Source organism: Sinocyclocheilus grahami, unplaced genomic scaffold (assembly GCF_001515645.1).
Source record: "Sinocyclocheilus grahami isolate Dianchi unplaced genomic scaffold, SAMN03320097.WGS_v1.1 scaffold87.1, whole genome shotgun sequence".
In the NCBI taxonomy this organism is placed as follows: domain Eukaryota; kingdom Metazoa; phylum Chordata; class Actinopteri; order Cypriniformes; family Cyprinidae; genus Sinocyclocheilus; species Sinocyclocheilus grahami.
In genome coordinates this window covers 176,931-202,880 of record NW_015505266.1, presented here as the reverse complement: position 1 = coordinate 202,880, position 25,950 = coordinate 176,931, and the positions used below count along the sequence as shown (strand labels likewise).

The window sequence follows — 25,950 nt, the reverse complement described above, 5'->3', positions numbered from 1 at the left end:
AGAAATGTTGGTGTTACAATCTTACAAAGCTCTCTTAAATGGCTACGGCTTAAAATGTAAACACTGCAAAAATATAACGAGATGAAAAATCACAACCATTCTTACAACCCTTTGTGATAAAAGTTTATTACTTCAGCTTACAGTAGAATTTACAGCATAATACACATGATTGGTTGTTTATAGCCATAATAAATGTTACCGTCATGACAAAACCTCATTTTGGAGTCAAAATGAGAAACTAATTTTAATGAAGGAAGAGCCATGTAACAGAAAGACCTGTGCAAGATGAAAGAGGACGTCCTATTTCCCAAAACATTGATGCAGAAATGGGAGAGAACATGTAGTATTTCATAATTACTGAATTACATAATTACATAATTACTGTGTCCTGGTAGAGAAATCTATTATGTTAAACATTCAAAGTCTTTTTGATGGAGAAGATGATGTCCTTGATTTGCGGTACGCTGTTGTCCTCCAAAATCTTGGCGTACGGCATTGGAATATCTACACCCGTGACTCGGACCGCGGGGGAGTCGAGGTAATTGAAAGCGGGACCTTGAATTAAAAAAAAAGAAATAATAAATCCATTTACTGAGGAGAAAACAACGATGGGTATGTTTGGAATGACACACAAATTAATCATCCAACATAATGAGGCCATGGAACAAAAATACAACATACTGTTGTTTACATAGTATGTAGTGTACGCTGCTTTGTTTTTTAGTATGAAACGAACCTGTGCAGAATACAGCAAATAGTGTGCTAGTATTCCATTCTGAACACAGCAATTGACTTCAAATGAGCATTTTTGCAATATTGATTAATGAAAATAAAAAAAGACATGTTATAGATATGAACAAAAATACCCTCCATAATCCGGGCAAGAATCTCTGCCCCGATTCCAAACTGAGGCCAGCCGCCCTCGACAGTGACGAGATGATTTGTTTTCATTATGCTTGTTTCAATGGCTTCCGCATCCAGAGGCCGGATTGTGCGCATGTTGATCACCTACAGAAGAAAACATAGACGGGTCAAAGTTTAAAGATTCATTTGAAATCGTCTTAGTTATTTCAGTAAGTATATATCAATTGCGTTAAATGTGAGATTATATTCATTTTCTTTGAGCAAATGTAAATGTCTCCAATTTTTTGAGAATTTTTCACTGTAATTTACATAAATACAAAACTGGTTCATTCATTTACGATGAATTAAATCAGCTCTTTTGAATCCTTAAAAATGCGTATCAAGTGTCTATTTTACCCGAACTGGAAATGGCACTTAAAACAATTACAATACCTCACATTCGATCCCCTCCTTGGCCAAGACAGCAGCAGCATCAAGACACAGACTGACCATTCGGGAATGAGACACCAGCGTGATGTGAGTTCCTGCATCAAACGACAACATTAATATGCAGAAATCAATTCAGTCGCAATTAAATGTCACTCAAATAATACAATTAACAATAGCGGTTACAGATTTTTCACAGGGTAGAAAAAGAAGAAGAATATTTTAAAATATATAATATTTTAAAAAGTTCAATTTTTAAAACGCACAAATCAATAGTAAACATTTAAGCTAAATATACATATATAAATATTTTCACATGTCTGTTTCAGTCTATTTAAAGGGATAGCTCTCCCAAAAATGAAAATTCTGTCATTAACTACTCACCCTCATGTCGTTCTAAACCCGTAAGACCTTCGTTCATCTTCGGAGCACAAATTAAAGCAGCATTACGTAACTTTTGGCGCTCTAGCGGTTAATAAACAGAACTGCACACATCCCGCGGAAGAACATTCCAACCGTAGCTACTTCTCTAAGTTTGTGTCTATGGCGATTCACGCAGGTATGTGTTACTCCGCAGCGGTGACGACCCGACCAGGTTACAATAGTCTAAATATAAGCACTTATTTTAACTATACCGTAGTGATTCGGAATAAGACAAAAACGTGGTTTGGAAGACGAATTCATGATGTACTTGCTCATTATATACATTTTGCTAATTTTTAACAGAAAAAGTTACATAGTGCAGCTTTAAGATATTTTTGATTAATTCTGAGAGCTCTCTGACCCTCCCATAGACAGCAAAGGAACTACTGTAATTTTATGAAGCTACGAGAATACTTTTTGTGCACAAAAGAAAACAAAAATAACAACTTTATTCAACAATTCGTCTTCTCCGCGTCACCCTGGCGCCATTTTGGAGAGTATCACTACTTATGTGCGTGCATTGATCGGAACGTAAACAACGTATGCTGTTCTGTGTCAGCAGCATCACGCGCATACATCGTTTACAAAGCACGCGCATATGTAGTGATACGCTCCAAAATGGCGCCAGGGGGACACGGAGAAGACGAATTGTTGAATAAAGTCGTTATTTTTGTTTTCTTTTGCACACAAAAAGTATTCTCGTAGCTTCGTAAAATTACGGTTGAACCCCTGATGTCACATGGATTATTTTACCGATCTCCTTGCTACGTCTCTGGACGTTGATCGTGGTAATTACATTGCTGTCTATGGGAGGCTCTCGAAATTTATCAAAACTTTCTTAATTTGCGTTCTGAAGATGAACGAAGGTCTTACGGGTTTGGAACCTCATGAGGGTGAGTAATTAATGACAGAATTAATATTTTTGGGTGAACTATCCCTTTAAATTGTTACAAAATATACAGAGTGCTGGGAAGTGACTAATCTGTATTAAGTAATCAGATTGCAAAGATTAAATACTTGTAAGTAGATTACATTACGTTGTAAAATACTCATAACCAGACTACAGTTTTTTTTCCCTGATTGATTACATGTAGGCATGGGCCGGTATGAGATTCTGACGGTATGATAACCTTAGATAAAAATATCATGGCTTCACGGTATTGCGATTACAGCTCTACAATATGTTATTTTTAAATGTCTGGGTAAATAACTACTTTTTTTCCACACTGAACACAATGCATTTTATTTTTAAGAAACAGAACATTTTGGAACAGTAAACATGTCAGGCTAAATAATTAAAATAAATAATTGAATTCTTCTTAATTAAATTAAGTGCAGTCACGTAAGTGAGCCTAAACCTGCAGCTCAACAATAATCAGAACATAAATTATTTTCTGTAAAAAAGGGGGAAAAAATCCTTCTAAATGAAAAAAAAAAATGCAATCACTTAAGTAAGCCTAAAGCTGCAGCTCAATAATAAAAAACATAAATCAAAACAATTTCTGTAGAAAAATAAATCAATAAAAAATGCAGTCATTAAACCTGCACCTCAACAAGGTTTTTGGAGACATGCTCACTTTCTACACATTCCTCTTTCAGTCCAAGTTATGATGCAGGAATGTTCACCTTTCCTGGATTAAAGTTTGGAGCGGTGAGGTACGAGGATGTGTGCACATACACATAAGGAAAGAGAGAGCGCGTGTGTGTCACACACACACACACACACACAGTCTTTCTCCGTACAACACTCAAACAGTGGCAAAGACACCTGAGAGCCAGCAGTTTGTTTGTTTTTTTAAATGTCGTGATTTTTAACAGATGTAAACAATGGCAGGAGGCTTGAAAGTAGGGATGCACCGATACCACTTTTTCCAGTACTCACCCGATACTTTTATTTTTGGTACTTGCCGATACCGAGTACCGCTATTTTTATTGCATTTGTACATTTTTTAAATATTGGGTACAGAAACCAAAAGAGTATGTATAATGTTAGTTGGTTAACTTCATTTATCAAATAGATAGTCAAACCAAAATTTATTCAGACACCTTCAACATTTCTCATTATCACAGTTTATTCGCTATAGTTTAGAAAATGGTAATAAAATATAACAAGAACTCAGAGTTAAACTGTGTCAGAACAAATTCAGATTGATAATGCTAGATAACTTTGATAGAAAAGCATGTAATGGATTACAATCAACCCAAAATTATTCAGACAGCTGTTAGTATGACAGTATTTACACAACTATCAATACTTAGTCGGGCAACCCTTAGCCTCAATGACAGCCTGTGGTCTCCTGGGCATGCTGTCACCCAGCTTCATGCAAACCTCAACTTCAGTTTTATTCCCAGACTCGGTCTGAATAATCTTTGGTCCCAAATTTGTATCAGTTTTACTGGTAATCCACTGTATGAAGAATATTTGGGTATGCTTTGTCACAGTTTACTTTATTTTGCTATCCTCACTTACATAAATGAACTATAGTGTCCTGCACCCACTAGTAAAAAAATATCAAATTATATCTGGTCTCTGAATAATTTTTGGTTTCACTGTATATCCTTCGGTTATTTTCACACTTAATTATGGCCATTAAAATGTATTTTACAAGTTTTTGTTAATTTCACTGTTCATTTCTTTGTTCTGTGGTACATCATCTTTAATTTAATAGCATTAGAGCTGCTCCATTGCAGCGGCTTAGTACTGTAATCACGCGCTTTGCTGTAATAATGCAGGGAACCACTCGCTATAAATCTCCTAACTGTGATATTTTCAGAAATAGAAGTCGCGTTTTTTCATCTGAAACGTGCAGCGATTTATTTTCCAAAGCCACTCATATAATGCAGAAACACTCAAGCAAGCAAAGCACGAGCAACGCGTGCAGGTATTTGTACTGATGCAGAATGAGAGGGACAAGTACAGTACAGCCAAGCGCATTTCACACAGGCTGCTAAATTCACTTTCGCCAGAAAGTCGTGTATGCCTAAGGTTGAAAATAAATGATGTTTATAGTGAATGCCTCTATAACTGGTCTTATTTTTACGATTTAGTTTTAATCCAAATGATGCGTGTGCTCAGTGAGTGAACATCAAAGATCACACAACAGAAGTGCGTGCGCGCTCTCTCTCTCTCTCTCTCTCTCTGTCTCTCTCTCTCTCTCTCTCTCTCTCTCTCTACCGTTAAGTAACTTGTGCATTGTTTTACTTACTTGTTTTTGACATATCTGACCGAACTACAAATTTTCCAGTGATGTCTGTGAGGAAGGTATATTCACTCGACAAGCTCGCGCATCTGCGACGCCGCGTGCTCAATCCACTCAGCGTGCTTTGTTTATCAGCTCGTGCACATCAGCTATACAGGCGTTAATACTTAAAGTTTAACGTTATATTCGTTGCATACATATACTTCATAGTAGACATTCTTAACTCCTTTCTGCTGTCTGTTGTCGGTGTTTCTTTGTTTGAATATGGCACTTATCACATGCTGTTTGGTATCGGGGCATTTTAACGAGTACAAGTACGAGTACAGGAGCTCAGTATAGGGCTCGATACCAGTATCGGTATCGGTGCATCCCTACTTAAAAGTATAGATGACATACCAGCTAAATTTAATTATTGTACTAAATCGCAGAAACGTAGTACTTTAGTCTGCTATTCCTCACTCTGTGAAGTAACGTGAGGGAGGAAACTAATTGACGTTAGCTAGTTAATTACCCATGATATCTGCCTCGGTAGCAAGCCAAATAGTATTTATTTCAACACTGAAACAAACAGCAGGTGGGTCTCTGTCTTGATCGGGGGTGAAAGAGGGAGAAATGAAGATGACACAGATAGATAGATTACGTATAGATAGATATAGATATATAGATTATATAGACCTGGAAGTATTTATTTAGCGATCGGCGCTAAAACGTCATCTGTACGGAAAATCATTGTGTACGGAACATGGTTAGTCTACGACGTTACCCGAAAAATGCCCATACGGCAGACTTCATCTTTCTCGACGGGGGAAAAAGTTCCAGGGATTCACCTCCTTTAGCCATCCTACACACAGGTGACTCTCACTGACTGCTCGCAGCCTCGCACCAACCGGAGGGGGAGGGGTGGTGTGACTCGATATGCTCTTTGCTGCACACAACTGAGGGAGTCCTGCACTTTCCGTCTTTGATGACACGTAAAAAAACTGTGCATACCGCAGGAACGGGATAACGGAAAATTTGAATGGTTTTGAAACCGTGACTTTTCCAAACCGCGGTATACCTTGAAACCGGTTATCATCCCATGCCTAATTACATGATTAATTAATATTCACAAAATGCCAGTAAGTTAGTAAAAATGAATTCTTCTTCTTTTTTTAATTCCTTCAAAAGTTTTCAAATTAATATCATCTTTTTAAATAAGCGCTTAAAATTACTTTAAATAAATTATTTTAAAATATTTTTAAGAAATACTTATTATTATTATTATTATTATTATCATTATTATTGACAGACGGACAGATGGATAGAATTATGTGTGATATAATATTATTACTACTACTACTACATACTACTATATACTCAACTTATTAAAACTCAAAACATCACCCACCTTGTCTTTCAATCTTAGCTTTTCCGATTGGGATGAGGAAGTCTTTTGACTGAACCTCTTCAGACATCTCAAACGGCACACCGTACATTAGCTCGTTCTCCAAAAACACCACTGAAAGAGACACGACATGACAGTCAGAGCCGCCTTCACTTCCTGTGATCATCAGCTTCACGCGGTGAAGAACTCACCAGGGTTGTCGTCACGGATGGCTGATTTCAGGAGGCCCCTGGCGTCCTCGGCGCTCCAGGGACTGACCACCTTCAGACCGGGACAGTGTCCATACCAGGCTGCGAAGCACTGGGAGTGCTGAGCCGCCACACCTGCTGAAGCTCCGTTGGGCCCGCGGAACACAATCGGGACGGACTGCAAGCCGGCAGACATGTAGTAGGTCTTGGCAGCAGAGTTGATGACCTGATCGATGGCTTGCATGGAGAAGTTGAAGGTCATGAACTCACAAATGGGCCTCAAACCGGCCTGAAAGAGGATGTGATGGGTTCATTTGGGAACATGATGGAGTTTCGCAATCTTTTATCAATGTTGTTACAGAAAAACTCACCATGGCAGCACCAACAGCGATGCCAGCAAAGCCCATCTGAATGGAAAAATCAGGACATTTTATTTAATATAATTAAAAACAAACAAGAGGATTTTTGGAGAAGTTTATCACCATTCTCACCTCTGTAATTGGTGTGTCAATGATGCGTTTGTCACCGTACTTCTTCCAAAGGCCTCTGCTAACCTGCAACCCAACACAAGCAACTTTTAAAAAGATTCTTGGGCATCATTGATAACTGAAATATAATACAAATATTTGCATCTAACCTTATATGCACCATCATACTGTGCGACTTCCTCTCCGAGGAGGAAAACCCGTTCATCCCTCTCCAGCTCCTCATCCATGGCCTGGTTGAGGGCATCTCGGACTGTTACCTGCAACAATAAAATGGAATTAATTATACATATATCACATGGTACTCTAATATAAAACATGCTACTGAGTAATTATTGTATTCATACACAATGAGATTTATACGGTACCCCAATATACTGTAAGGAAAATCACGGTAATACCATAGTACATGTCCAAAAAACAGAGTAACACAATGGGACATGTAAAAAAACAACATGGTATCATTATAAAATTCCCATAAAACCTTTATATACCAATGTATATGAAGTCATAGTAAAACCATAGTAAATATACATAGTAAACCGTCATGGTAATCCTATGAAGTCCAAAAACCAAGACATTATCATTATACATGGCTTTACCATGGTAAAAAGCATATGGAAGAACTATGGCATTCAAGGGCAAGAGAAGTATTTAATATATAAAAACAAAAAACAATTATTTCTTAATCAGTTGCCCATTAAAAAATTAAAATGTCCAAAATATGCCTTAAAACAGAGTCAATAAGGTTGAAACAAATATGGGATAATATTTAAAATTGGATGTATTTTTATTACACTGGAAACACAGCACTGATATGATTATTTGAAAATAATTTGCAATGTAATACTAATTACTATTATTTATAACGTTAATATTAAAGTATTTAATTATATTCAAATATGAATTCATTTTATTAACGATATTTACAATATAATTATAAATCATGATGTGCACACGTTAAATAATAAATTCTGAGAAAATATGAAATTCTTCCGTGATAATTTGCAAAATAATCAAGAGTGTGTTCATTAAAAATTAGCCTACAGAATGCAACGCAATAATTATACACATTTAATTATATTCAAATATGAATTCATTTTATTAACGATATTTACAATATAATTATAAATCATGAGATGTGCACATGTTAAATAATAAATTCTGAGAAAATCTGAAATACTTCCGTGATAATTTGCAAAATAATCAAGAGTGTGTTCATTAAAAATTAGCCTACAGAATGCAACGCAATAATTATGCATAGCAATGGCATAACATTTTGATATGAAACATGGTACTAAATAAATATTGTATCTTATATATAAAAACATAGTAACACTATTGTATATGGAGAAAAAATTTATATCATGGTAAATTTAAAAAAGAATATGGTAGCATAATACAATTTCTATGGTTGGACAAGGAAAATGTTAAAAAATTAAATAATATACAAAATACATTGGTATTCATATAATATAAATAAAAAATTACCATGGTACACAACAAAAACAAACAAAGCATGACTTTACCAGGGTAATTATGGAAAAACTATTGCATAACCATGGTATATTCACAAAGAATGTCCATTTAAACACTGTAAATGTTCAAATCACCATAGTATTACCATGGGACATAAAATAACATGGTTTTAATGTGGCATTACCAGGGTATATTACCAAAGAATGCCAATTAAAACATGACAAATGTCCAAAATACCATGTTTTACCATGGTACATATAAAGAAAAAGCCAAAATATGGCTTCACCATGGAGCATGTGGAAAAACACTATAGCATTATCATAGAATATTACCAAAGAAAGGTTGAAAGGTTCTTAATACCATGGTATTACCTAACCACAGTACACACCCAAAACATGCTCTTACAACGGCGTTTTTGTTAGCAGTTCAGTATGTATTGTTGAACTCAATGGTGACTATTAATGGGCTGACCAAACATACTAATATTCGACAAATTTTACAGGTGTTTTCTGAAGGTTTAGCGTTTAGTTTCATGCAGCATCTGTTGAAGGTGAGAGCCGCAGCATCACTGACCTGCACCGCAGCCGGCGGCGTCCCGTGAAACTCCCGCCGCAAAACCGCTGTAACGGCCTTCTGAGAGACAAACACAACGCCGTATCACTCTCACAACTCTCATCTTATTATTATGAGCGTAATATGTTGCTAATATGTCATATTTCCACACAAATACCTTCCCCGAACGCAGGAAACACCTTAGAGACGCCATGTTTCACTGTCCTCTGTCTGGAGGCGGGGCTGTCATGCCAGCGGTTTCGACCAATCAGAGGGCGCGTTGTAAAATCAGAACAGGAAACACAGTGACAGCGGCCAATCAGTGAAGCTGAATCATGACAGAGCGGAAGTTGCCGTCAGACTGTCATTGGGCGTCCAAGGGCAAGAGAAAAATCTTTTTATAGAAACAAAAAAAATCAATGATTTCTAAATAAATTGCTTCACTATTTAACAAAAAAGGCCAAACATGACGCGATTTTCATTAATGTTAAAAGACGGGACGTGGGCATGTTGAAAATGAACTAAACTCAATTTAATCATTGCCAGATATCTAAAATATTCCATAATAAAGGGTCAATAAGGTCAAAATAAATGTCAACAATTTAAAAAAAAAACAATATCTGAAATATTGACAATATATTTTAAATCTACGTGATTATAAACTAGCAACTATTAAAATATGAACAATTTTATTAGCTATATTTATAAGGTAACCATAAACCTCAAGATCTCTGTGTATTATATATGTATATACATCTGAAATATTTACATGAAAGTTTTAAAATGACAATATATCATTAAGCTAATAAATGTAAATAAAATTAATAAACATATTACTTAAAATCATTTTAATAATAAATATAATACAATAATATAAGTCTGACTAATAATAACTACAATTTGTCAACTACATTTACAATTTAATTATAATTCACGTGAGATCTCTACATATTTATTTGAAAAAACAAATAGATATACACTGTACAATATATCATTACTAAACAAATTAATAAATGTTGATTAACAAAGCATATCGTTAAACTAATATTATAATAAAAATAAAACAACTCTTACTGTAACGATGTTTTCTAACATATTTGTAAACCAGATGAGATATGTACATATATTAATTTGCAATAAAAAAATCTGAAAGCTTCTTGTTTTAAAATGTTACAATATATCATTAATAAACATGCTAATAAATGTCAATGAAGTTAAAAATATTATAAAAAATTAATTATTTAAAATATTCAAAATAAATATAAAAATATATCACTATATATTCATATTTAAAAATAAAGATAGATATATAGATAGATGATAGATAGATATTATGTTTTATTTCAAAATACAATTTAACCATTTATTTTATTCACAACACCTATACATAATAGTTATATTCATTTATGCTAGTTTGAAGAAAAAATTAAACCACACATGATCTGTTCCATTGTCTTTACTTCAATGTTCACAACTAAAAAGCACAAGACCATTCTTTTAAAATATTACCAATACAGGTTTTTCAGAACAGGGAAAACAATCTTGTAGCATTTTGAGGATGTTCACCTCCAGTGCTTTGAACAACGGTTGTGGCAACTGTACAGAGGTGAAAATCAGTGGCAATTTTCTTCATTGTCAAACACACTGATTCCTCTCCTGTCCTCGGACATACATAAATCTCTGTGTAAACTTCAGAAGATTTCTTCTTCTCCAGACCACTGCTAAATATTCAGCGGTAAAGTGCTGTCGCGAAAGTGAAAACATTATTAAACTCTTCCCCACGATAAAGCCGGGAATACATATTACGGTATATAGCTGTAATGTTTTCAGTGTCTGTATGAATCTATATACAAATGAGTTTACTGTTACAGGAGCAAAAGATGAACTATTGTGCATTACTGTACATCATTCTAGATTACAAATGAATCTGGTTTTCAACAGGACCCTGCGATGAATTTGAATTATAGAAATGTCTTTCTCTCTATGTGTGCAAAACAAGAAATCACTCCCATTTACCACCACTTTCTCGTTTCTGATTGGCTGAAATTCTCTACCGGGCTGCAACAGCCAATAGGATTAGACGGCGTAAGTGACATCACAATGGTCATTATACAATCACGTCAGTGGTAATTCAAAGCCATTGTTCATTGTGTCATTAAGGGGCGTAAATGATAAACGTATAAATGACGCTATTTGCGCAACATATTGATTGTGATCTTGCAGAACAGGAATGCAAATATTACTTTGTTCTGAAAGAAAATACGAACAATATAGCTCAAAATGTCCCCAGGAAAAAACCCCGAAGAGAACAAAGAACGCTCTCAGCTTTTGTAGGCACAATGGTAAATGTGGCAAACGCTTAAATAGCATCATCTCAAACCCCCCGAAATAAACCATAACCAAAGTCAAATTAAAATGTCAGAATCAAATATCACTAGTTTTATGAACAAACAATAAAATCCAGTTACGTTTCCATCCATAGTAAATGTGCTGCCCGCATTCTCCACCATCTTGTGCCTTCGCCTTCAGAAGTCAGTACTTTTATAATGACGATTTTTTTCGTCCGAATGACTGTGCAAGTCCATTATTTAAATACGACAGTTGGTCCAAGCAGAACCGTTTAGGTTACATCGAGCAGCTTAAAACAAAACAAAAAACGCAGGGCTGTGAATAAAACAAATGAACAAAACCAACACTGAATCAGTTCAGGTACAAACAGTCACTTTTCACTGCTAGACACAAGTGTTGCTAAAAGACTTTGAGTGGCCAAATTGCACTAAAAGACGAGCGTGTGTTTTTTTTTTTTTTTCACAAACGTGGGCCACTGCAGTCAACAGTCTCTGATTTTTTCAGTTTGACTTTATTGAAGGACTGGATGGAGCTGAGGAGGGCGCTCCTGCCCGTGCCGTTGCCACTGGGAGGCGAGAGGGACGGAGGGACGGGTTCGTTCCCGGGAGGAGGGGGAGGAGGAGGAGCAGCAGGGGGAGGAAGAGGAGGTGCTGGAGGTGCTCCTGCGGGAATCAGAGGAAACAGTCCGTCACAATCGGTTGAATCTAACTAATACGATTTAGTTATATCGAATATGACGAAACAGTAATATACAGTAGCTACTCAGAATCCTGTGCCGTATGTAAACAGGAAGCAAAAAAGTACAACAGCTGTTCAGAATGATACACTTACCACAAGCAGCAACATTTAAAGTCAACATAAAATAACTGAATATCTTTATATTTAAATTTATTTATATTTAATACATAAATACACAATATACTGCAATATAAAAAATACTATAAAATAAAATATAAAAATGAATTATATATTTATTAAAATAATAATAAAAATATAATTAATAAGTAAAGACAATTTAAATTATCTTTATTCATTTAAAAATAATAATTGTATTATATATATATATATATATATATTTTACATACACGCATATATAAAATATCTAAAAATATAAAATATAATTCATAATTATATCATTACTAATTATAAAAAAACCTAAAATGTAATATTCAAATGATAAATATTTAATAATAATTTAATACCCAACATATTGATAAAAAAATATACTGATATAAAATATTATTATTAATTATATCATTAAAAATACAAAACTTGCAATATTTATAAATATACAATATATATGATAGAAAATATACTATGATATAACTGAAATGAAAATGAACTATGAAATATAATTCAGATAAAAATATTTAAATACTTAAAATATTTTTAAGAAGTAAATATACAATATATTATAATTTTATAATAATATATAATATAAAATAATATATTATGATACATTATAACCATCTATTATATAATTATAAATTATGTTAATTTGTTCAATATAAATTAATTATACAATGAATTTAAAAGATTTATATTTAAACCATTTTTATTTCATAAGTAAATATTGTAAACAATAAATTATGATACTACAAATATAATTATTACATGAAAATATGAGTAATTGAAAAGAATACTACTATTTCATGTTGACTTTAAATATCTTACTGCTGATTTGTCATTTACTGACCAATCACCTTCTTGGAAGTAATTGATGGACAGAGTGACTCATGCCTTCTGAACCAATCAGCAAGATGCAAGTATTGTCAGCATACTAGTTATGCTTAGCTGTAACTGCTTTAAAGGGGTCATATGATGCTATTTTAAAGATCATTATTTTGTGTATTTGGTGTAGCAGAATATGTTGGCATGCTTTAATGTTCAAAAAACACATTATTTTTCAAATACTGTACATTATTGTAGGTCCTCTATGCCCCGCCTCTCTCAAACATGTCGTTTTCAACAAAGCCCCCTCCTTTGACAAGCGCAGTCTGCTCTGATTGGCCGGCTGACCCAGTGCATTGTGATTGGCCGAACACCACAAGCACGCGTCGGAAATGTAACGCCCCTTACCATAATTGCAGCTTCAGCTTTCAAAGTAAATATCAAGACAGTTCATAATGCCGTTAGTTTTACCATCAGTTCAAGCCTGAAGGGCAACAGAGTCGCATGACAGACACAGTGATGATGCAGTACACAAGCCGCGGTTAAGACCGCTGACTAGAGAGAGAGAGAGAGAGAGAGAGAGAGAGAGAGGCACACACAAGTTAATGATCATATCAGAACGAGGCGACACATCGGATGATTATGATCTGGTAAGATGAATGGAGATTGCAACCGATTTCATGAGGAATTTGATGATTGATTATGGAAATGAGAAAGATTAGGTTTCTATTGGATAAGAGAGAGAGAGAGAGAGAGAGAGAGAGAGGCACACACAAGTTACTGATCATATCAGAACGAGGCGACACATCGGATGATTATGATCTGGTAAGATGAATGGAGATTGCAACCGATTTCATGAGGAATTTGATGATTGATTATGGAAATGAGAAAGATTAGGTTTCTATTGGATAAAAAAAAAAATTATGTTAATGCGCTGGTGAATTACAATCGAAAAAGTTTACCACATCATGCAACAAATACAGTATTATACTGGGAAAACTGATTGTTGACGTGGACATACTGGCTGTGGAAAGGGAATGTTTGGATAAAACCAGGAAAAACTCTTCTGATGTATGTTATATAATGATTAAGGATGGACGGGACATTATAAACGGGACGTACCTGATCCAGGTAAAGGAGTGGGTGAGGACGGGCAGGTTGGAGGTGAACTCGCCCCAGAACCTGCTAGAAGACAAAAAATATACTTTTACTGTATTTATACATTAAGAGCTGAACAGCTGAACCTTCAACAGAAGGGTTCTGGTAGTGAAAAAGCTATTCAAAATCAGACTTTTCTCAATAATGATAAACCTTTGAAAATCTACGATGAACACCAAGGTTGTTTGTGGCAGTATTTGTGCCTTTAAAAGAAGTCTTAAGTTCACATCACGTGCACCTAATTAAAAAAAAAATGATGATTGATTATGGAAATGAGAAAGATTAGGTTTCTATTGGATAAAAAAAAAAATTATGTTAATGCGCTGGTGAATTACAATCGAAAAAGTTTACCACATCATGCAACAAATACAGTATTATACTGGGAAAACTGATTGTTGACGTGGACATACTGGCTGTGGAAAGGGAATGTTTGGATAAAACCAGGAAAAACTCTTCTGATGTATGTTATATAATGATTAAGGATGGACGGGACATTATAAACGGGACGTACCTGATCCAGGTAAAGGAGTGGGTGAGGACGGGCAGGTTGGAGGTGAACTCGCCCCAGAACCTGCTAGAAGATCTTTATACATTAAGAGCTGAACAGCTGAACCTTCAACAGAAGGGTTCTGGTAGTGAAAAAGCTATTCAAAATCAGACTTTTCTCAATAATGATAAACCTTTGAAAATCTACGATGAACACCAAGGTTGTTTGTGGCAGTATTTGTGCCTTTAAAAGAAGTCTTAAATTCACATCACGTGCACCTAATTTAAAAAAAACGTGCTTTAATTTGCAAATTCTGGGTGAACTAGACGTTAAAAAAATTTCCTTTTTACATTTTTCAAAAACCTTTTTGTATTGGAAGAAAGTTTGTAATATTGCAATTTATCCGAAGCAGGTTGGCTTGGTTCATGGTTTACAACTCTTTACTAAACAGTAATTTCATCTCAAGTGGTCCAAAAATTGTAAAGTTGGTTGCTTGACCATTTTTTATTTCCTTTTCTTATACTTGATTATTTAGCTATTTTTAGTATTGGTAGCTTTTTCCTTTGAGATTTGTTACATAATTTTATTTTTATTTTAAATGGTTCAACTGCGCGCACACAAAAAAGGAAAATTAAAAATGGTCAAGCAACCTTCATTGCATCATTTGAGAAGGATTGACTCAAGATTTTTCCAAAATCCCTATGGAGAAAATAAATGGAGAAAAATACTCAGGAACCCAAAACACTAAAAATGTGGCATTAAATTTACCGCTGTTTATTAAAAGAATAGTTCACCCAAAAATTCACCCAATAATTTGCTGAAATTTTTTAATTCTTATCTAAGATGAAGATGAGTTTGTTTCGTCATCAGATTTGGAGAAATGTAGCATTACATCACTTGCTCACCAATGGATCCTCTGCAGCGAATGGGTGCCATCAGAATGAGAGTCTAAACAGCTGATAAAAACATCACAATAATGTTTGTTGTATGAAAAATTATCCATATGTCTGCTCTTCTCTTACTCCCACATATTGACATTTTTGAACGTTTTATGTCCCGCTGGTTATGTACGCATCTAACTACGCAGCAGATTCGTTCTGAATTAATCTCTTCCCAAATCCCTAACATTTTCGTCTCGTTTTTATTCGTTAATGAAAATGTCAATAGATTTTCATCATAGTTTTTGTCATTCGAAACGAGTTTTAGTTCGCTATCGTCTCGCTTTTGTCAGTAAAAAAAAAAAACATTGTTGACGAAAATTACGACAAAAATCGTGTCAACGTTAAATTCGTGTCAATGAAATTAACACTGCACTGCAGAGGATCTATTGGTAATGTAATGCTACATTTCTCCAAATCTGATGAAGAAACATACTCATCTACATCTTGGATGGCCCGAGGGTGAGGACATTTTTAGGTGAACTATTCCTTTAATAAAGGAAAGTTTAATAATAAATTAAACCTACCAGAGTTGTTATTGTATTTGACAGAAAGATCCTCCTCATTTTCATACGTCGACTGTCTCGATTTCTGAAACCAAAACAGGCGTTTTGATTTTAACAACCATTATGTTTAGCAGACTGTTCAGTGTGAATCATAATTATGGGAAAGCACTCAAACTCGTGTACCTTTCTGGCCAAGATCTTCCTTTTCCGCTTCTCTTCCTCGGAGCCGTGGTGCGACTGCGCTCGCGTCAGCCTCTTGTGCTGGTGAATCTGAAAACACACCAGGTTTCAGTTATATAAACCTAAATCTACAGGAAGTTTGATGGAAATTCCTGTTGTAAAGTATCACATTTTATTCAGCTGATGTCATTAAGTCAGCTTTTCTAGACTGAAATGATGGAATTTGTGTTTGCGACACCGATGTGTAATGTTTCGTAAGCAAGCCAAGCTAAACGTTTGTTGCACAAGAAACCAAAAGTGAATAAAGCAATGCTAACCGTCCTCTGTTCCTCCACTAGGCGCTTCTCCAAGCATTCCTTGGACGATTTTAGAGCCTCCTTTAATTTGGAGCTGATCTGGAGTTTGGAAAGATGGAAGATTTAACCAATTATTTAGTAAAACGAAAACTGGTTAGGTTAGTTTTTTACTTCAGTGCGTTTACCTTAAACTGGGGTTTCTCTGAGTTAAACAGCAGCATGTCATTGAATAACCTGTTAGAACAAGAGTTAAACTCAGCAGTGGTTCGTGCTTCAGTTTTAAACAATGTCAATATTCACAATTACCACTATAAAGAAGAAAACCACATGCTTTGGATTCACAATAACGTGACAGCCATAAAAAGAAGACTTTATGCTATGTACACATCACTCTTTTAGGATGAATCTCATAAAACTGGTCAAGAACAACTTCAGGGTCATATTTCACCCTAAAAACCAACAGACAAAATATTACATTGTATTTCGGTCGGTGCCAATAGCCTCGTGGGCAGCGTGCCAACATACAGCGCTGTTGTGCTATGGGTATCCCGAGTTCAAATCCCAGCTCGAGGACCTTTCCCGATCCCGGCCCCCCACCAAAAATAACTGTATTTTGAAAATGAGGCCTTTTTTTGCACCACTGCAATCTGACAGTATTTTCAGGATATTATGCAATAAATGAATTAACTCATTACAATTATACCAATAATTTAATTTTTTAAATGATTTTAATTCTAATAAAAAAAATTATAAAAATGTAATATGTAAATAAAAGTGTAATAAATATATATATATATATATATATAAAAAAAATACTATATAAAATATATGAAGAAAATGATATCATAAAATTAGGGCTGCAAAACGATTAATCGCATTCAAAATAAAAGTTTGTTTACATACTATATGTGTGTACTGGGTATATTTATTATGTATATATAAATATACACACATATATATGTATATATATGTTTAAAAATATTATATTTATACTTGTATATAACTTATATTATATATAAATATAAATATTTTATATATAAATCTCTTAAACATATTTTTAAAACATATATTATGTATATTTAATATATACATGTATGTATGTTTTTATATATACACATAATAAATATACACAGTACACACACATATAGTATGTAAACATAAACCTTTATTTTGAATGTGATTAATCACGATTAATCGTTTTGCAGCCCTAAGTAACATTTTTTTTTAAATACTACAGACCCCAAAGGAATAAGATATTAAATTTAGCATATTTGCAAATAATCCAATTTAACATTTACTCATGCCAATTATTCCAATCATTTTTGTTTCTGAAATAATTTTTATAATCTAAAATATAATAATAAAACAACCTAATAAAACAAAAAAAACTATATAAAATATAAGTGAGAAAAATAATATATAAAAAAATTATTTCAACTAATTGCAAAATTAGTTCCAAAAGGAATAAGATATTTTTGTGAGATTCACTCCTGAGCACAAGCATGTCTGAATACCGTAACTCACGGTGTTTGTAGGAGTTGGGAAACGGTTGGCATTCCCGTTTTGCAAGCCTCCGTGGACAGGATGGACTGAAGTACAGACACTGTGGGAAAACAGATAACAAGTGATTACATATTACATAAAACAATTAACTACACACATATGACCCACAACATACTTAGAGATTACTGCTGTATGGATTCAACTGAACAACAGCCAATGTTCTGTACCTTAAAAGGGCAAGTTCAACTTAACCTATTTACCTATTACACAAATAAAAATAAAAAATTTAATAAAAATAAAAGCCTGTAAACTCCAACACATGCTCATAGATTAAATATTTTGGCTAATTTGATTTTGCTTCCAGTTTACAATAAGAGACTACTACTCTCAAATTATGCATGTTTAAATGCATTCTTTTTTTTTTTACATACTGACCTACGGATGAGAACGGAGCTGTAGGATACTGATCCACAGGCACAGCGTCAGGTGGGCGGCCATACGTCATTTCATAAAGCAAATGTCCAAACGAGTAGACGTCTATGCTTTCTGTTGTCTTATAAAACGAAAAACATCAGCTTTTTAAAATCACATATCTTAATTACTAATATTTAAATAGTTTACTACTAAAAGAAAACAAAAAAATAAGGTTATCTCACATTAATTTTCCTGAACTGTGTTACGTAGGGTCGGTAATATGACGGCAGTCCCAGTAAAGAATTCTCTATATCCAACAATTTACACGTGTTCTCCTCGATCAGGACGTTAGACGCATGAAGATGCCCATACGGAAAACCCTTGTCATGGAGAAATTTTAGTGCCTGGAAGAAAACACATTTACAAAAATTACACATTTACATTTCCAGAAAGAAGTACAGCAGAAAAAGAGCTGCTCAAAATTTGAGGTTTAAATAAGAGTTAGTAAACTAAATGTACTTTTTTTTGGTGTTTTTTTTTTTTTTTTTGAAAGAAATGTATTTGATCAAAAATACAGTAATATTGTGAAATATTATTATAATTTAAAATAATTTTTTTGTATTATCATAGATCTTAAAATGTAATTTATTCCTGTGATGCAAAGCTGAATTTTCAGCATCATTCCTCCAGTCGTCATAGTCACATGATCCTTCAGAAATCATTCTAATATGCTGATTTGCTGCTCAAGAAACATTTCTACTACTATAAATGTTGAAAACAGTTGTGTTGCTTCATATTTTTGTGCAAACCGCGATACATTTTTTTTTTGCTGAATAGAAAGTTCAAAAGAACAGCATTTATTTAAAACAGAAATATTTTGTAACATTATTGTCTTTACTGTCATTTATGATCAAACTAATACATTCTTGCTAAATACAAGTATTATTTTCCTCAAAAATCTTTTGAACAATGCATATGTGGATGAGTAAAACAGATGCAAAAAAGAAAAGATCAAATATAATAATGTATGCAAATAAACGCCAATGTCAGTGTCAATTCAGTATGCAAATATTAAAACGACATCGCTGTTGTTAGATAATGAACGCAAACAACTGACAGCAATGGGAGACGTTCAAACTTAAACCTTTCTTTAAAAATCTCTTGAGCATAAATCCAAATGGATGGATGTTAAGCCATTCAGGCTTAAATAAATGCAGAATAGAGGTTTAAAACAAACCTTAAACAGGATGTTTATAGAGAAATATCTACAGCGCTGCATTAAAGGGTTAGTTCACCCAAAAATGAAAATTCTGTCATTAATTACTCACCCTTATGTCGTTTCAAACCCGTAAGACCTCCGTTCATCTTCAGAACACAAATTAAGATATTTCTGATGAATTCCGAGAGCTCTCTGACCCTCCCATAGACAGCAATGTAATTACCATGATCAAGGTCAAGAAACGTAGCAAGTAGATGGGTAAAATAGTCCATGTGACATCAGGGGTTCAAACGTAATTTTAAGAAGCTACGAGAATACTTTTGCATGCAAAGAAAACAAAAATAACGACTTTATTAGTTTTCTACATTGTTTACACATTGATTTGAATGAAAACAACGTATACGCGTTATACAGCTGACACAGAATAGCATACACTGTTTACGTCCAGCGGATTTTCTCCAAAATGGCGCTAGGGTAATGCGGAGGAGACGAATTGTTGAATAAAGTTGTTATTTTTGTTTTCTTTGCGTACAAAAAGTATTCTCGTAGCTTTGTAAAATTACGGTTGAACCACTGATGTCACATGGACTATTTTAACGATCTCCTTACTACGTCTCTGGACCTTGATCGTGGTAATTACATTGCTGTCTATGGGAGGGTCAGACAGCTCTCAGAAGTCATCAAAAATATCTTAATTTGTGTTCCGAAGATGAACGGAGGTCTTACGGGTTTGAAACAGCACGAGGGTGAGTAATTAATGACAGAATTTTTAATTTTTGGGTGAACTAACCCTTTAAAAGCACAGGGAAAAAAAGTCTACAAATTCCTGTAAACTGTTTTTTATGAACATAAACTGTTAACCAGACCTCCAGAATCTGTCTTCCGTAGGTTCGGATCTGCTGCTGCTCCAAACCCTGGATCTTTTTGGGATTGCAGTACTTCTTGAGAAAGGGCTCTTTGGGCTTCACCTGAAGAATCCACAAAATTCAAGACCGAATTACAAGAAATACAAGTATGTTTTAATTTATAATATTTGATCAGTCTAGGTAAAGAAAGCGAACCTTGCAGATGTGATCCCTAAGCGTTCCTTTCTCGCTGAAAACTCGAATGAGTAGAGCAGACGATTCACTGGTTGTAGCGAAACTGACGGGAGAGATGTTTGAATGCTATGGAAAAATACAAAAACAGCTGCAGTCAGACACTTACAAACACTCGCAGTGTTTTCGTCCATGCAAAAGACACTTTCAGGACAAGGACATGGAGTTATGAGGGTATTGCTATGTGGCTGAATTCAGAATTCAGATGTCTGATATGTTTTCCCATAAGCCTCATGGTCAGAAATGACTGTGTCATGCTTTCCTGATTAACGTGCATCTCGGTTGGATTGCTTTAATCTGCTCATCTGGAATGCAACGTCAGACGACTCCTCCATCTGACTGATCATTTGACTTCAAGTAACCCTTTTCCACGGTATTACATGGAATATTAACTAAAACTAAAACTATTAAAAATAATACTATTCGAAATAAAGCTGAAATAAAATAATACAGAAACTTTAGATGAAAAACTATGCCTTAGCACCAAACTCAAATAAGTTTAAGTTACTAAATGGAAAAAACAAACAAACCTAAAACTACAATTTTAAAATAATTATACATTATGGATAGTTTTATGCCTTCATATTTAACAATAACAATGTATTTTTCCATTAAATGTATAAATATGAGTTATTTAAACATACCTATTTATTTGACACATTTCATTATAATTTATAATAATTTCAATACTATTACAGTTATGAAAAAACCTGCAAACTCTTATATTTAATGTCTTAAACCTAAATAATAATAAAAACTACACTATGTATTTGTATTAAAATAAAATCTAATTCAAAAATATTAAGAAAAGCTACACTGTATTTTTGTATTTAAATAAGAACTGAAAATATAGTAGTAGTAGTATATATTTATTTAATGCCATGTCAGCATCTTAGGCTATTTTCATGTCAAAAACAATAAAAAAATACAAGTATAACAAATACAATAAAAAAACAGCAAACAAACAAACAAGTTATATTACACAAGATTTTTTACATTAACATATGATAAAAATTCTAAAAAAGATTTTCTGGCAAAATTATACTAAATAACTCCCCTTTAAGCAAGAATGCATGAGCCAGTCTTGTATGACCTATGCAACTGAAAATATAAAAATAAAAGCTAATTTAAAAATAATAAAAACAACACTATATATTTGTATTAAAAAGAGAACCAAAAATAGAAAAATAAAATCTAATTTAACAATAATAAAAACAAACTACACTGTATATTTGTATTAAAATGAGAACTGAAAATAAAAAATGAAAACTTATTTAAAAATATTAATAAAAACTACACTCTATATTTATAAACTGTAAAATATTTTTTAATTATCAACTTTAGGTTCTAAATGAAACCAAGATCACACTTTCTACTTCAAAATTTCATGTTTAATTCAATGTGTTATTTGCTTTTCTTTTGTAGTTAATTGATACATTTCTAGAAGTTTCTGAGACAAAATTGTTATATTGTATAAATAACGGGGTGGATTGTGTTCAGGTGTCTACACATGATTTCCACTGTAGAGCTGTGTTTCTCTCAGTGATCTGTTTAATCTCGCTGTACGACTGCTGACGTTGAGGAAGCAGGAAAAGCAAGAGCACATGACAGCGTTCACACACAAAACATCCAAACATTCGGGTTTGTACACAAAGACAGGCTCTTTTAGTTCAGTCTCGACAGCACGTCGGCTCTGCTTAACAGCTTTACACAGTCAAATTGAAATGATATACTCTTATTCGTTTTGCATTACAATAACAGCAAGGAAACGGTGCGTAATTGTCATGAAAATAATGTCAACTGATTACTAAAATATCATTACACTACAATAATATAGATATTTTTGGCATTTTGATGGCCTTTATTATGACATGACAGATCGGAACTGGCAGGAAGTGAAGTGGGAGCGAGATAGGGGGGCGGGATTGGGAAAGGTCCTTGAGTTGGAATTCGAACTCGGGACGCCTGTAGTGCAACGGCGCTGTATATACACACTACAATAATATTTTTACTATTTAATTTATGCTGAATTGATTTGCAATCTGTATGGTTGTACGTTTGTTTTAGGCCCGAAAAAAACAGCCAAATCTTCCTAGCAACACCATAAAACCTCTAAAAACATTTTTGTAACCACGTAACAACGCTCTGATATCCTGATATAACTTTTACGACTTACAGACAGAGTTGGAAGCAGCTTCATTGCAGACTGGAGGTCTTTGTCGGACAGGAACTTATCTGGACCCAAATCCACCTATAATTGGTAAAGAAATGTATTATGGTCAGTACAAGGGTCACACAAAGCTAATTATAGAAGTGAATGAACACAAATACGTCAGGAGAGATTAGTTAAGTTCTTTGTGCAGCTAAACAAAGTGGCATTGAATGCGATCAACAGGAACGACTTCATCAGGGTTACGCAATAATGGGAATTAAACACGCTGAGGGTAAAAGTACTTGATTAACAGAGCAGGAGAATCCAGGAAAAGGTTGGTTCTGTGTTTGTATGGGTCAAAATGAAACTTACCCAACTTAATACTTGTTTGTCTTTGGGTTGATCTTTGTCTTTGACTAGGAAGTACCTCTTTCTCAATCGCCAGCCTATGACAAGACAGATATTAGATGATTGTATAAATTTCATGCATGAATGTCACATTTCAAACCAATATTAGAAAATAAAAACATTATAACAATAAAATATAAAAATTTTTGCATTGTGAGGTTAATTTAATTAAAAAATCATATTTTCTGCTTTAAATTTTCATTACCGCAAAGCATAAAAATCCAATTCTTTTGACTATAATAAACGTAATTTTTTCCCTATATTTTACAAATGTAAATTTTAAATGAAATAATTTAGAAGTAATATAGCATATTTTGCATTACAGTAATGATGATTACGGTAATGACAGATTGCAGGAAATTACCGTCATTTTTCTTAAAAAATAATACTATAATGGAAAAAGTCCTACATATAGCCTTTATTTTACTGAAATGAAATATACTTTCCTATTTTTTCTTTTGATTTTGTGGTACAATTACAATATTTCAACATGTCAAGGTAAATGTTACATTTTTATTAATGAATCTTCCTATAAAAGAAACAAGTAAGTTTCTTCTCAAATGTGTCTCGGCTGTGAAACTCAGGCTGTTTTTAAGAGGACAAAAAATTTCCCATGAGCCTCTGAAATCCATCAAGGTGTCAGGAATACTAAATGTGTCAAAGTAAACCAACGCCTGATTTGACTATAATAAACGTAATTTTTTCCCTATATTTTACAAATGTAAATTTTAAATGAAATAATTTTGAAGTAATATAGCATATTTTGCATTACAGTAATGATGATTACGGTAATGACAGATTGCAGGAAATTACCGTAATTTTTCTTAAAAAATAATACTATAATGGAAAAAGTCCTACATATAGCCTTTATTTTACTGAAATGAAATATACTTTCCTATTTTTTCTTTTGATTTTGTGGTACAATTACAATATTTCAACATGTCAAGGTAAATGTTAAATTTTTATTAATGAATCTTCCTATAAAAGAAACAAGTAAGTTTCTTCTCAAATGTGTCTCGGCTGTGAAACTCAGGCTGTTTTTAAGAGGACAAAAAATTTCCCATGAGCCTCTGAAATCCATCAAGGTGTCAGGAATACTAAATGTGTCAAAGTAAACCAACCCCTGACGCTATATATAGTCATTGGGAGAAACAAATCAATAACAGTTAAATCATTAACTTTTATAGTTGTGATGTATATCAAGGCTGACAGCGTAATCATTCATGGTCAATGTAAAAACCAATTCTGTTTCATATAAAAAATGAAAGTAAATAAATCAATAACAAAATATTTTATAAAAGTATAATATAATATGAAATGAAATTGGACAGATGTAACTAAACTGCTTTACTCACCAATGTCTTTTAACGGCTCAATAACTTCCCATTTTGGATCGGATCTGAAGAACATGGACACCTGCTGTAAGGCTATTTCTGAAAAAAAAGAAGCAAGGGGAGGATTTTACAAATAAAAAACAAATTTTTTAGTGTTAAAATATGCCCTGATTGCATTACCTGTGTAGTTTACGGAGTAATTGTTAGTGTCGAGAAACTTTTTGACCAGCTCACAGCTGGAGAGGATGTGGTGACGTGTGATGTAGTTCAGATAGGCCTGGAGACCCTTCTGACGCTCGGCTATAAACTCTCGGTCCATGTTTCCTAACAGCTTCTTAGGAGGAAGTGGTAGGTTGAGGCCGGAGATCTGTGAAGACAGAGAGACTGACTCATAGTTACTCTTTCACGGATGGGAAAGCTAATGTTAAAAGCTTTCTGAGGCCTGTGAGTTTTTGAGGACTCAGCAAGAGTGAATCATTGCCATTGAGACATCCCAGCAATGCTTTTCAATTTATTTTGAAACAGCGGCTATCAAATGCTTTTACGGAAATGGATGTTTTTCCAACACAGGCTTGTTCTAACGGTCCACTTACCAGTAAACTATTATTCAGCATGTCAAAATCGCTGTATCTGCGGATGACCTGTGAAAATCAGAACAAAAATCAGAGAGAGAGAGAGAGAGAGACAGACAGATAACAGAGACACATAAATGGATAGACAGACAGAAAATAGACAGACATACAATAGATTGACGACGGACAGACAGACAGACAGACAGACATACAATAGATATACAGACAGACATACAATAGATAGATAGATAGATAACAGACAGACAGACATACAATAGATAGACAGACATACAATAGATAGACAGACAGACATACAATAGATAGATAGATAGATAGATAGATAGCAGAGGGATAGATAGACAGATAGATAAGACGGACAGACAGATGGACAGACAGATGGAAAGACAAACAGAAGATAGATAGACAGACGACAGACAGACGGACAGATAAATAGATGACAGGCAAAGGAAGATAGATGGATAGCTAGATAGACATACCGATAGTAGACAGACAGACAAACAATAGATAGACAGGCGATACATAGACAGACAGACAGACGACAGGCAGAGGGATAGTCAGATAGATATATACACAGATTGACAGTAGATGGATAGATAGACAGACAGACAGATAAACAGACGGATAGACAGATAGATGGACAGACA

The 25,950-nt window shown here is 34.0% G+C and overlaps 2 protein-coding genes across 4 annotated transcripts in view; both read right to left on the bottom strand.

Moving 5' to 3' along the window:
• Positions 1-107: 107 nt before the first annotated feature.
• Positions 108-9,278, bottom strand: LOC107586915 (pyruvate dehydrogenase E1 component subunit beta, mitochondrial). The gene is made up of 10 exons (XM_016274470.1): positions 9,180-9,278; positions 9,023-9,082; positions 7,123-7,230; positions 6,977-7,039; positions 6,857-6,892; positions 6,489-6,774; positions 6,301-6,411; positions 1,297-1,388; positions 867-1,008; positions 108-555 (listed from the first exon to the last, which is right to left on the bottom strand). Exons 1-10 carry the CDS (start codon positions 9,213-9,215, stop codon positions 410-412), a joined length of 1,080 nt encoding a protein of 359 aa, XP_016129956.1. The 5' UTR covers positions 9,216-9,278; the 3' UTR covers positions 108-409.
• A 2,341-nt stretch (positions 9,279-11,619) lies between these two features.
• The window catches only part of pxk (PX domain containing serine/threonine kinase), a 16,815-nt gene continuing 2,484 nt past the window's right edge, over positions 11,620-25,950 (bottom strand). Inside the window, exons 3-18 of one of the 3 annotated variants that reach the window (XM_016274468.1) lie at positions 25,307-25,354; positions 24,894-25,080; positions 24,735-24,812; positions 23,344-23,417; positions 22,996-23,070; positions 20,784-20,888; positions 20,589-20,690; positions 18,746-18,907; positions 18,525-18,642; positions 18,111-18,189; positions 16,772-16,820; positions 16,608-16,685; positions 16,294-16,380; positions 16,132-16,195; positions 14,691-14,750; positions 11,620-12,012 (exon numbers count right to left, since the gene is read on the bottom strand). In XM_016274468.1, coding sequence (XP_016129954.1) covers positions 11,810-12,012; positions 14,691-14,750; positions 16,132-16,195; positions 16,294-16,380; positions 16,608-16,685; positions 16,772-16,820; positions 18,111-18,189; positions 18,525-18,642; positions 18,746-18,907; positions 20,589-20,690; positions 20,784-20,888; positions 22,996-23,070; positions 23,344-23,417; positions 24,735-24,812; positions 24,894-25,080; positions 25,307-25,354 — 1,569 coding nt within the window. In that variant the 3' untranslated portion in view covers positions 11,620-11,809. Of the gene's footprint in view, positions 12,013-14,474; positions 14,754-16,131; positions 16,196-16,293; positions 16,381-16,607; positions 16,686-16,771; positions 16,821-18,110; positions 18,190-18,524; positions 18,643-18,745; positions 18,908-20,588; positions 20,691-20,783; positions 20,889-22,995; positions 23,071-23,343; positions 23,418-24,734; positions 24,813-24,893; positions 25,081-25,306; positions 25,355-25,950 lie in introns of those variants that run through there. The other 2 variants (XM_016274467.1, XM_016274469.1) reach the window with 2 other exon arrangements.